The sequence below is a fragment of the Phascolarctos cinereus genome, unplaced genomic scaffold (assembly GCF_003287225.1).
Source record: "Phascolarctos cinereus isolate Bilbo 61053 unplaced genomic scaffold, phaCin_HiC Scaffold_3;HRSCAF=262, whole genome shotgun sequence".
Lineage (NCBI taxonomy): Eukaryota > Metazoa > Chordata > Mammalia > Diprotodontia > Phascolarctidae > Phascolarctos > Phascolarctos cinereus.
The window spans coordinates 47,964,065-47,977,192 of NW_027555736.1; the positions used below are offsets into that span (position 1 = coordinate 47,964,065).

General features: G+C 51.9%; 1 protein-coding gene across 2 annotated transcripts in view; it reads left to right on the forward strand.

Annotated features, from left to right (window-relative positions):
* The window catches only part of CSK (C-terminal Src kinase), a 33,513-nt gene that overhangs the window by 9,653 nt on the left and 10,732 nt on the right, over nucleotides 1-13,128 (forward strand). Inside the window, exons 1-4 of one of the 2 annotated variants that reach the window (XM_020994522.2) lie at nucleotides 4,842-4,969; nucleotides 10,020-10,096; nucleotides 10,964-11,077; nucleotides 11,419-11,531. In XM_020994522.2, coding sequence (XP_020850181.1) covers nucleotides 10,082-10,096; nucleotides 10,964-11,077; nucleotides 11,419-11,531 — 242 coding nt within the window. In that variant the 5' untranslated portion in view covers nucleotides 4,842-4,969; nucleotides 10,020-10,081. Of the gene's footprint in view, nucleotides 1-4,841; nucleotides 4,970-10,019; nucleotides 10,097-10,963; nucleotides 11,078-11,418; nucleotides 11,532-13,128 lie in introns of those variants that run through there. The other variant, XM_020994521.2, reaches the window with a different exon arrangement.

A 13,128-nucleotide genomic window follows, 5' to 3' on the forward strand; every position in this document is an offset into this window, starting at 1 on the left:
CCTGAGTGATAGGGCAGGAAGACATAATTCAGATGTCTCACACCTTGGCCAAGTGGTTTCCTCAGTTGGCCAGCAAGCAATCATGTGGTAGATGCTGGGAACGAAGACAAAAAGTCCTGGCCTCATGGAGTTGACAGGGTTTGTTAGGGGAGACAACATGTGCATATATCAGAAGGGGGGGCACTGCAGCTGGATTAATCAGGAAAAGGCTTCATGTAGGGGGTGGGGTTTGAGCTGAGCTTTGAAGGAATCTAGGAATTCTAGAAGAGAAAGGGCATTGCTGGCATAAGGGGGTAGCCAGTTCAAAGGCCTGTAGGGTTGGATCAGAATGACCTGGTAGGTCCCTTGCACAGGATGGGGGACTACATACAACCCAGGTTTTCTGACTCCCAGGCCAACACCCTTTCCACTAACCCCAAGCCTGGCACCTGAAGAATGAAGACACTTTCCGCTGCATAGAGGGGGAGGACAGGGGAGCTGGTTAGATTAGTAGATCTCTAGGGGGTCCCATGCCAGTCCGGTCACGCCCACATTCTAGGATTCATTTGCTGGGTTGGTCTGCAGGCTTGGGAAGATTTATGAAAATGTAGGCAAATGGATATACAAAGGCATTTAGGCCCAAGCCTGGAGTCTAGGGGCTTTGGAGCCTGGGATCACCACTTCAGGTAAAGGGGGTGGGTGGGGAAGGGGGAGTGCAGTACTCTCACCTTCTACTGGCTCAGGCCCCAGCGCCTCTACTTTCTCCTTTCTCCAGGGTTTCGTGTGGTAGCGCAGGGTACCTCGAGCTGCGCTGCTGCGTGCTAGCCTGGACCAGGCCGCCTTGCGCCCGAGCTGAGCTCCGGCTCCACTCCTCTCCCAGGCCCGGGCGGGGCGGGCCACTCCTCCCCAAGGGCCCGGCCGGCTCAGTAATTAGGCGCTGAAGCTGTAGTTAAATACCTTTCTGGGCTGGTAGGGCCGAGCTGTGTGCACTGCAGCTCAGCCCCGATGGGGGAAGGAGGAAGGTAGGAAGGAAGGAAGGAAGGATGGGAGGGAGGGAAGAAGGAAGGAAGGAAGGAAGGAAGGAAGGAAGGAAGGAAGGAAGGAAGGAAGGAAGGAAGGAAGGAAGGAGGGAGGGAGGGATCGAGGGATCGAGGAAAGGCCTCCGGTCCCCCAGAGGGGACAGACCGAAGCAAGTACGTGCATAAAGTTAGTTCATACAGTTAGTTCCTCGATACTGTTTTATTTTTAATGAATGCGAAGAAATGCCCTAATGTCCAGTTGAAAACGTTTTTTCCTAGACACCAGGTTTTAAGAAAAAGCCTTGGGGAGCTGGCTGACTGGAGAAGCTAACCAGGGATTTCCCCGCCTCTAGAAGATTATGTGACCTCAGTTTGCCTAGCTGTAAAACAGAGGGGTGGGGGAGTGGCTAGCTCCAATCCTCCCATTAGTATAATTAGAGGATAGAGACTGGCCTGAGGGGAAGGAGCCCCCTGGGTTTTAGCCCCTATTCAGGAACTAATTTATGAACTTGAGCAAGTGGCTTCTGCTCCCAGGCTGGCTTCTACTTCTAGCAAATGGGTGGATCATAAAATTAGCCCTACCCCCACCTCCCAGTGGCTGCTGTGCGGACTCAGAATATAGTGACCCTGGCAGATCTGTGAACTTCTCTGAACCTCAGGCTCCTCTTCTGTAGAAAAGGAATGATTTTATTTGTATCATTTGCCTCCGGTGTGGTGAGATACTGTCTATAAAGAACTTTGCACACTTAACCTTGTATTTATAAAAGCAAGTGTTATTATTATTTTTGGTACAATCACATACTCCTTTGTATCTTAGTTACTCATAGCCTCCTCCCTCCAGCCCAGCCCCTCCACCCCTATTCAGCTCCTCTGGGACCTTTACCTTTATATCCTGAGGGCTCAAGTGTCTAGGACCTTAGTAGGTGCTTAATGGTTGCTGAGCCTTTTAAGGGAGTACTCGTGAAGAACTCGGAGAACCGATTAAAAAGATCCCCTGTAGATGTCAGATAGGTAGAACCACTGTATGGGACCAAATATTGAAAATTCCTCACCCCCTTAGCCCCCCAAGATCCCAACCCTGCCTTAGGGTTATTAAGACTGGAATAAAGTTTCTAATTGTTATCTTTTTTTCAGCATATCCATCTGTATGATTTCTTTTAAAAAGACCCCCATTGGAGAGGTTGGATTTCCCACTTCCTGACTGTAGGACCTTGTTTGGGCAGGTCACTTTTTGGGGTGCAGTTTCCTCATCTAAGTCAGGTCCACAAGCATTGTAAGTACCCAGGGGTCAGATAGCAGCTTCCCTAGAGAGGCCTCCAATTTCTCTAATAAACAGTATTTACTGGATAATTTGAGGAGCATCTCAAAGGGTTGTAAAATGGAGAGGTGGAGGCGTGGCTTCTGAGCTCTCTCCCAGTTCCAAAGCTCAGATCCCAGAATTGTATTTGACTGGTCTCCAGTGGCCTGAGGGCCCGAGACCAGAGGGCAGAACAGCTACCTTTTCTTTTCAGGTGAGAGAGAAGGGGAGAGACACCCAGATCTGGGAGGTTCATCTAACTTCCTCGGGAAAAGTGGCTTGTATAAATAAATGCCTGGACAGTCATCCCTTATTATTGTGATTATTTAATTGCTGTGGAACTAGCTAAACCAAACGGAGGGGTTGGCACGCCCTGCCCTGGGGCTTCCGTGCTACCGTTTCCAAGATGCAGTTCAGCTTTTTAGCACCTCCTGTGTGCTCACCTGGCCTGGCTTGCCCTGCCTAGCCCAGGCCTGGGCCAGGTGTGCTGGGAGGGAGCCCACCTGCCTTATTATCCCAGCTGCTTAAAGCCATCCCTCTCCACTGTCAACAGCAGGGGTTTGGATTCAGTCAAAGGGTCACACGTGAGGACCTAAAGGGCCACATGTGGCCTTTACGGGCCACAGGTTCCCAACCCCTAGTCTACAGGATCAACTTAAGACTTGTTTCATCCGTGGCTGTTTCCACAGTCTGGGCTGACCCAATGGCTCAAGCTATCTCTGATGATTACAGAGATCAAACCAGCCTCCTGGCTGCCTCAGTGGCCCCTTTGTTCCCGGCTTTCCCTCTTCCAAGAATGCCCTCCCTCCCACCATTTCTGCCTGTCCTTCACAGGCTAGCTCCTGCCTTATCTCTTTGGGAAGCCTTCTTAGGGAACCTCCCCAGCCCCACACTGATTTTTTTGGGGGGTGTTGGGGGCGTGCTGCCCATCCTAACATTATACACAGTGCTCTGGATGACAAATCACGGCAGTGCAACTTCAGGGTTCAGAGAGGCCTCAGAAGAGGAGTTCTTCCCACCTTGGGGTCTTAGACCCCTTTGACAATGTGTGCTGACGTCTTTGGGTCTCTTCTCAGAATCATGGTTTTAATGTGTTACTGTAAAATATGATTGAAAACACACAAGTTCATACACTCCAGATTAAGAACTCCTCCCTGAGAACAGAGAACTTTAGGGCTAGAAGAGACCTAAAGAACATAGGCTATTCAATTTAGAAAATATCTTAGAACGTAGAGTATTAGATATGGCAGAGACCCTAAACGTAATCAAGTTTAACCTAATTTTTCAGAAGAGGAAACTGAGGTGATGCCCACAATAAAGTGGGGGGCAGGATTCACGGTGAAAGAACACAGTTTGAACCTCCCATCCTGTCGCCAGACTGGCTGTAAGAGACAGCCTTAACTGTGTGGCAAGGATGAGGGGGCCTGTGGAGGACAAGGCTGTACCCACATACAAGCATTGGCCCATTTGAGGACTCCCGGGTGAAGATGGATTACCCCCTACTCCCTCTGCCTGCCCTAGCTTCATGCTGGGGTGCTCCATAACTATTTCTGGGACCCCATTAGGATCTAATTCCTACCAATTCCTGCTTTGAGGTGCCTCTGCCTGAATTTACAAAGTGCCCACCCCACCCCCCTTCTGTTCACTTCCCTTTTCAGCTGGTATTTTTAGATTCGTGTAAACAGCCGCCCAGTGGCTCCCACGCCGCACCAGACGGGGCTGAGCTTGGGGTGGGGGAGTAGGGGGCAGGGAGCTGGGCTAGAGACCTCATGTCCCCCCCCTGCCCTTCAACATCTGCCTGGTTTTCCGGGGTCTCTGGCTTCCTTGGGCGTTCTGGTAGCTGGGACCATACCCCTCCAACCCCTTGTACGCACACTCCTTGCTTTTAGCCATCCCATCTTCCCCTAGGAGCCCAGACCTTCTAAGAAAGGGCTGCTTGATGCGGTAGCCACTGACCTCAGAGCAGACGGCACAATGCCCGGCTTGTTCCCCTGGACTTCGACACACAGAGAGGCCCCTTTTCTGAGTCAGGGGCTGCCCCAATCCCCAACCCCAACCCCCACCCTCCCCCCAGGGCCTGCTGGGAATTGTAGTTTGGGGGCCCACCCCATCCCACATCCCCTCCCATTGGTCCCAAGGGGGTGTGACAGCTGCTTCCAGGAGTTAAATATAGCAGTTCAGCCACAGAAGGGTACATTCAGAATGGAGGCTCTGGAGGAGGAGGAGGAGGAGGAGAAGAAAGTATTGCTGGGAGCTCTGCCCATATGGCTTCTCTTCCAGTCCTGGTCTTTCTGGTGGAGCTCACTGTTACCTCTCCCTTTCTGACTCTGGATCCCAGAAGACCCCCTGGGCTGCTCAAACAGGAGGAGAAGGGGCAGCCTGGAGACACTTCCCTTGAATGAGTGGGGCCCCATCCCTGGAGGCCAGGCCACGAGACTGAGAGTGTCGTGAGAGACAGTTGTGGTGTAATCATCACTTCCTTTCCTATAACCCTTGACAATTTTTAATCAGTCAACAAGCATCTATGTAGGGCTTGCTCTATGTGTCAGGCATTTTACTAAGCCATGAGGCTACAAAGAGAAGCAGAAACAGTACCTGCCCTCAAGGAGCTCACATTCTGATGGGGGGGGGACAACATGGAAAGAACTAGCAACATACAAGCCGTCCATGGAAGGTAAGATCAGAGGAGAAGTTATAGTTGTTATTCAATCTTGTCCAACCCTTTGTGACCCTATTTGGGGTTTTCTTGGCAGAGATACTGGAATGGCTTGCCATTTCCTTCTGCTCATTTTACAAATGAGGAAACTGAGGCAGACAGGGTTAAGTGACTTGCCCAAGGTCACACAGCTAGTGAATGTCTGAGGCCATATTTGAACTCAGGAAGATGTGCCAACTAAAATTCTGTCTTCTACAGAAGCCTTCCCCACCCTCTCCTAATTCTAGTGCAGACCCTCTGTTAATTATTTCCTATTTACCCTGTATCTAACTTACTTTGTATTTGTTTGCGTGTTGTCCAACACACACGCACACACGCACGCACACATACACACACACGCACGCACGCCACTCCTCTGATTGTAAACTCCTTGAGGACAGGCACTGTCTTGTGTCTGTTTTCCTGTGTCCCCTGCACTTAGCATTGGTGCCTGGCTTAGTAAGTGCTTAATGTTGATTGATAGCAGCTGGGGGTTGGGGTGGCTAGGGTGCAGGATTGGACCCCTGGAAAGGCCTCTGGGGTGGGATTTGAGCTGAACCTTGGAGGGAGGCTGGAGAGGCAGAGCATTCCAGGTGTAAGCGGCTGTCATAGATTGTGGAGGGTATGGAAGAGGCCTGGCTCGGCCCCAGACAGGATCTTACGTTTGATCCTGGAGATAATGGGGGACCACGAGGGCAGGGGTTGACACGGCCAGACCTTCGGTTTAGGAAAATCACTGGCGGCCTAGCAGCGGAGGTGGGTTGCTATTTAGATAGCTGTGATGGAGAGGCCAGTGAGAGGCTGTTGCCATAGTCCAGGAAAGGCGATGAGGAGCTGACCCAGGGGGGGTGGCTGTGAGTGCAGCGTCACAGTAACCCCACAGAACCACCCCATAGGGTAGGGAGTGCAAATGTCATCTCCATTTTACAGATGAAACAGTGTCCCAGAGGGGCCAAAAGACTGACCTCTCAAGTCTCTTAGCTGATGAAGGGCAGAGCCAGGGACCTGAACCCTAGGCTCTCCCCAGCAGCAAATCCAGTGTTCCAGTTCTTCCTAACCTGCCTGGGAGCCCCCTGAGGGCAGGGAGGTGTCTGGAATTCTTTGTTTCCTTCCTGGATTTTCCTTCCTTTGATAGATTGGGACTGTTGGCTTGCCAGTGATTGAGACTTGATGATCGAGGGACTCATCTTTCAAGAGTCAGAATCCTTCCTGGGAGCCGGATTCCTAGGGGCCTGAGTCAGGGGGAGAGGGAGGGATCTACAGTGGGTGGTGAGAGCCAGTGAAGAGAGGGAGTGTTCGCCAGCAGATTGCTCGGCAGACTGGGGCTGACTGGAGCAGTTCTGGGACCTCTGGGTATGGGCAGCCCTTAGGGAGTTCTGAACACTGAGTACTCACTGCAAACCTGGGCGGCAGTTGACTGACTTGATGGTGGGATCCATCCCCATTTTACTGATAGAAAAGTTGAGTCGTAAAATGACCTGTTGGGGGGGGTCGTAGTGCTAGGTAGGGTGTGACAGAGCTGAGATTTGAAAGGGGGACTCCTGCTTTTTTCCAGAACACCCTATCTCCCTGTCCTGATGGCATGGAGTCAGCAGAGGACTGATGTGAGTCCCGTTCCTCCCTGCAGCCACTGACCGACTCCGTGATCTTGAATGAACCACTCTTTGGGCTTCAGTTTGCCCTTCTGTCAAATGGTTGTTGAGTCCTTTCATTTGACTCATTGTGACCCCTTTTTGGAGTTTTCTTGGCAAAGATACTGCAGTGGTTTGCCATTTCCTTCTCCAGCCCAATTTTACAGATGAGGAAACTGAGGGTTGAATGACTTGGCCAGAGTCACACAGCTATCTGCCCTTGTCAGATAGGTTTAAGTATAAATGCCTACCCCATTGATCTGGTGAAAATGAATTGGGCGCCTTTGGCATGCAGGGCACTGCTGGGCACACAACATATGTGAGAGATAGCATCTGTGCCTTTGAAGAGCCTGCCACCCGCCATCTAGTTGAGAGGGCAGACGTGTATCAACTGCACACGTAAAGGATGGGGGAGAGGCGCGATTAGATAACAGGTCATGTGGAAAAAGATCTGGGGTTTTTAGTGGGCCGCAAGTCGGAGATGACTCAGCATTGTGATGGGACAATCTAGCAAGCAGAAGCTGATTAAAATCCCCGCTGCCTGTAGAAGCCTAGTATTTGCATAGTGAAGGAGGTTAGTTTCCTGTACTGAACCCCAAGCAGACTGTGTCTGGACCATGTTGTCAGTTGAGGGTGCCACATTTTAGGGATCCCTGGAGGGGAGGGTGGTGAGGGGGCTGGAGACTTCATCGTGAGAGGGTCAGCTGAAGGAAGGAATGAAGCTTCCCTTGGAGAAGAGAAGACTTGGGGGGTGAGGGATAATAGCTAAATAGTGGAAGGTTTGTTACTGGAGGAAGTCTCGATCCTGGGAAGGAGAGGTTGGCCCCAGGGTAGAACTGGTGTCTTGGGGGAGAGGTGGTGAAGAGTCAAGACTCCCAACAATTAGAGTCATCAAGGAATAGAACAGCCTCTTGAGGTACTGAGTTCCAGTCCTGTCGCTAGAGAAGGACCTTAGTACAATGGAGGGGGTCTGGAGGATGGAGGCCAGTTTGGTTAATAGGTCTAATACAGGGCAGCTAGGTGGTGCAGTGGATAGAGTATCGGTCCTGGAGTCAGGAGGACCTGAGTTCAAATCTGGTCTCAGACACGTAATACTTCCTAGCTGTGTGACTCTGGGCAAGTCACTTAACCCCAATTGCCTCACTAAAAAAAAAAAAGTAGGTCTAATATGGAGCAATTGAAGGAACTGGGGATATTTTGACCCAAGAACAGAACCCAGTGTGGACAAGATAAGGTTCCAGTATTTGGAGGGCTGTCCTTTGGGAGAGGGATCGGACTTGTTCTTGTAAATGACAAAGAGGCAGACAAAGTCGTTTTGGTCATGACCCCATCTGGAATTTTCTTGGCAGAGATACCCGAATGGTTTGCCATTTCCTTCTCCAGCTCATTTTACAGATGAGGAAACTGAGGCAACAGGGTTAAGTGACTTGTCCAGGGTCACACAGCTAGGCAGTATTATATGTCTGAGGCCGCATTTGAACTCATGAATATGAGTCTTCCTGACTTCAGGTCTGCCCCAATGGGCTCAGTATCAGGAAATAATTCCTAACAATTTGAGTGGGCCAAAAGTAGCATGAGCTGTCTTGGGTGGTAGTGAGTTCCCGACATTGGAGGTCTTCAGGAAGAGGCTGGCTGGCTGTCAGGAATATTATATGGGGGATTCCTGTTTGGGTTTGACTAGTGGGGGCTGGGGCCTGGGTGATATGTAGAGGGGTGTGTGTGTATATCTCGATGGTGATGCAGTCAAGAGACTGGCTCCCCCTGAGACTGGAAGCCAACCAGTCTCCTTGTTCTCTGGATGTTCCTTGGACATAGGAGTTGTAAATCTACTGCAACTCAGAGAAACTGAGGCACAGAGAAGTAATTTTACCTAAGGTAAATGACAACAGAATCCACCTGGTTCTGTGCTCTTGCTCTCTCTCTGTCATATGAATGGACAAGCATTCCACCAGTCAGGTAGAGTTTTAATAAGACTAATAGTGTTCTTGAGGGAAGCTGGGAGCCAGGAAGCCAGGAAGCCCTGGGTTTGAGCCCTTCCTCTGACCTGCCCTGTTTGGGGTAGGTCTGTGAAGCATTTGGTGTTCCTGGTATCTCTCTCAGACATGGCAGAGGGTGGTGACCATTGTTGGGAAGAGGACTTTCCTCCCCCTGGGAATCCGTATGCCAGGAAAATCACAAGCCCACCCTTAGTAGTAATCTCGTCCCAGTGTGTGGTCCCTGGCACCGTGGAAGGTCAGCTTGGATGGATGAGCTGTGCCTTGGTCTAGTACCCAGAGCAACCCCCCCACCCCCCACCCCAGGGTCGCAGGCTTCCCTCCTCCCCACCTGCTTGGGGCAGCCCATGTGATTCCTTCACCTGCCAGCAGGGGAGGCTTCAGGGGCTTTCCCTGAGTGAGACGAGCCGGGCAAGGGCTCATCGATGATGCTTTTGTTCTCCATTCCCTTTGCTGCGTAACAGGCATCCATCCTGGGAGTCCCTTCAGCTCCAGGATCTTAACCTCAGTGGTTCTTCCACTTCTTCTCTTCTTTGGTGGAGTGCTGGACAACCTTCCCTTGGAATAAAGTGCCATCTTTAAGGAAAACAAATAGACACGTTGGCACTGTATGGTATCAGCATGCCTCATTCTGTACCCGTAGGCTACCAACTCTCCGAGGGGAGATGGGAGCTATACTCCCTGGATGGTCCCCACTGTGTACCAGGCATTGTTCTAGTCCCAGCCGCTCAGGGGTATTGATCACTTTTTTAAGTGATCTGTTTTTTAAAGTCTTCCCAAGTTGTTTTAGTCACTCTTTCTTTTGAAGACAGTGGATTTCCGCGGAGAATCTCGTTAGCCCAGGGAGCGGTGTGCAGTCTGGTGGGACTGCTCTGCTCACCAGCTCTTTCTCTTTGCCTGATTCCTGTTAGCTCAGCCTTGCTCACCCAGATTGGAAACTTGTTTTCCTTCAGCTCCTAGAGCCGGTCACTTACTGCATCCTAATGATTCTTCCTTTGGCCCTTCAAGGTCATCAGACCGTAGATTTAAAACTACAAGATACCTTCGAGGCCACGTAGTTTTATAGATGAGGAAACTGAGCCCCAGAGAATTCAAGTGTATGATTAACTGAGGTGCCTTCATTAAGACTCTCCCAGGGCCACATGCATCCTAAGCCTAAACTCCCCTGGCCCCAAGTGATGAAGGACCCGCCCTCTGGAAAAGAGTTCTCAGTCATCATGTTAGAGGAGAAATGTGGAAGCCCCTGGGGCCCCCAGCATCCCTCCTGACAGACCTGCTTTGCCCCTGGGTAAAGCCAAGCCTTGGGAGGAGAGGAGGAGGAGGAGGAGAAGGAGGAGAAGGAGGGCAATGCCTGGGGCCCACCTCCTCACACTGCCCCCTCTTCCTTGGCCTCCCTCTTTCTAGCTCTAATGGTACCTAGTGACGGATCCTTCTTGTGAGAGTCGGACGTCAGAACTCCAGAGAAGATGTCGGCAATCCAGGTATGGACAGGACTGGGGAAGAGAGAGCGAGGAGGGAGCGGAGAGGACAGACCCTCCTCTTACCTCGGCCAGTTTGGGCAGTGGGCACTCAGCACAGGGCCCTGAGTCTGGAGGCGAGAGCCCACTCTTGTATCCAGGTTCTGCTTGTCTACACTGTGGAATCTGCAGCAAGTTCCCTCCCGACTTCGGGTCTGAGTCTCTTCTCATCTGTAAAATGGGCCACTTGGACTAGGTCATTCCTGAGGTCCCTTTAGCTAATGGCTCTTGATCTCTGGAGGTCTCCAAGGCTGAGTGAACACCGCACCCTGCCCCCAGGTGGTAGAAGGAGTGCCTTCAGGTGCATTTGGGCTGGACCTTCAGCGCCCAGATTCAGGGGTTCTGCTTCCCAGGAAGGAGAGGCAGGGATGGGGTGGATCTCTCCAATCCTGGTCCCCTGGCCCCTTTCCTGCCTGTCCCCCAATGCTAGCTTCTTAATTTCATTGAGAGAAATTCTATTTGGAGCCAGGAAGTCTTCTGGACATGGGAGCTGGCAATTGAGGGTGGGATTTCAGGACCAGAAGGGACCTCAGAAATCATCTAGTTCTTTTCCTGCTTAATTTCCAGAGAAGAAAATTGAGGTCCAGTGAGGTTAATCAGTATACCCAAGGTCACACAGCATATTAGGGACAGAATCCAGGTTTAATAGCTAGGTCTCAGGCTCTTCCCCCTGTAGCCTGAAGAAGTGATAACATGTGATACTTGGGACTGGGCTGGGCTGGGACCCCCCACTGGGTGGCTGGGACCTCCTGCTGGGAGAGGGGGCTGGGAGGTCTCCAGGTCCCTTCTGGAGATGGGTGCCTGACCCCGTGCTGTCCTTCTGTCTGACAGGCCGTCTGGCCATCCGGTACAGAATGTATTGCCAAGTACAACTTCCACGGCACAGCCGAGCAAGACCTGCCCTTCAGCAAAGGGGATGTGCTCACCATAGTTGCTGTCACCAAGGTAACAGTCACCTAGCAACAGCGGACTCTTTCTTTCCCTCCTTTCTCCCTCCCCCTTTCCTCCCCGTCCTTTCTCTTTCCCGATGCCTGGTCCCCTTCATGAGAGGGGTCCTTCCCTAGGGGATGGCCTGTTTGAGAGCCAGGGCATCCAGGCCCTACCCAATGCTCTGTACCTCGGTCCATCCCCGTCGTGGCTCCTGGGGTCACCTCTTGTCACGTAGACCCCTTCCCATCCCGGCCTTGTACCCTCTTGTGAGGGGCAGGACTCTCATTCACCGTCGGGATGGGGGGGTGCTGGCAGCTGGTGTCCCGTTCACACGTGCACCTCTTTTCCCTCCCTAGGACCCCAACTGGTACAAAGCCAAAAACAAGGTTGGCCGGGAAGGCATCATCCCAGCAAACTATGTGCAGAAGCGGGAAGGAGTGAAAGCTGGCACCAAGCTGAGCCTCATGCCGTGAGTAGCCAGGCCAGGCATCATCAGGAAGGGAGGAGGCCGTTCCTTCTCTGCCCTGGGCTGCCTCCTCCTCCCCTTCCCCGTCAGCCTCCCGGTGCCCATTCCCCGTCTGGCCTCTCGTATGTCCGGATGCCCCTGAAGGTATCCCGTGACCCAGGTGGGGCATCAGACGGCAGTCAAGCGCCTGCTGGGGGCAGGGCGCTGTGCTGGGCACTGGGGGTGGTTTGAAGCCCAGTGCTGCCGTGGTCTGTGCATGCCTTAGTAGGGGAAGGAATCCAGACATAACTGTGATGCACAGTGTTATAAGATAAAGGAACTAGAGAATGGTGGGTCAGAGTGCTATCTGGCAGGTCGTTATTTGTGTGTGTATTTGGGGAAGGGTTGGGGGAGGGGGCGTTTAAAGTTGGGCTTTCCAGCATTTGAAGAGAGGGCATGGAACAGTGTGAGCCAAGGGGTGGAAGGAAGTGGGGCGGCAGAGGAGGTTCAGGAGGCAGAGAGTTTGGGGGCCCACAAGGCATGTATTGGGGGGAGCGGCAATGTGCTTAATTCAGCACCTTCTTGGGTGGGCCTGGTTCTGGGGAGACACTTACCAGGAAGGAGAAGGAAGGGACATAGTCCCTGCCTCGGGAAGCTCCGGGTCCATCTAAGGAGACAAAACAATTATTCTTGTTGTCATCAATAATATTAATTAATAATTCTTAGTAATAACAATAATAGAGAGGCAGCTCAGCCTCTCTCAGTGCCTTGGAGCCAGGAAGACCTGGCTTCTGACCTGACTGACTGCGAGGCCCTGGGCAAGACCCTTCCACCATTAGTGCCCCAGGCCACCCTCCAAGATGGTGGTGACCTGCTTTGTAAAGGGCCTTTCCTCACCTGGGAGGTCCCTTCTGTAATGAAACTGCAGGTCCCATCCGTGTCAATAACAACAGTAGCAGTAACATTTATTTCTAGCATGCTTTTCAGTTTACACAGAGCTTTCCTCATAACTCACTAGGGAGCTTTTCAGTGCAGGTTCAGAGAGGGGATGTAATTTGTCCAAGGGGGCACAGTTAGGAAGCATTGGAGCCGCGGCCCCCAGGTGCATTTTGTTAGATGACGTTGTAGTGGTAGGTGTAGACACTGCCTGCACACAGGCTCAGCCTCACTCCCATTCTCCAAGAGGCACTTCCCAGTTCCCCCAGTTCTTAGTGCTCCCCATCTCATCGCCAAATTATGTGTATGAACATTGCGTTTGCTTGACTCATGAGCAGTTGTGGCTTTCCTCAATAGAATGTAATCCTTTTGAGGGCAGGGACTCTTGTCTTTGTGACAGCAGTGCCTAGTACAGAACCTGGTATGTAATGGGTGCTTAGTAAACGCTTCTTGTTATTAAGCCATGTAGAATCCCATGACTGGACCTGGTGCTTAGAATCTAGGGGGTCTAGGAAGTCAGGAAAGGGGGGGCCCAGTGTGGGCTGTAGAGGTTGGGGGGCAGACTCCCCAGACACAGAAGGTGGGCAGGATTTAGAGAGGCGGAGAGGAAGGGGAGTGCACTATTGGAGGAATGATATAACCAGAGATCCGGAGATAGGAACAAGCCAGATGTGTGCCCAGGGAG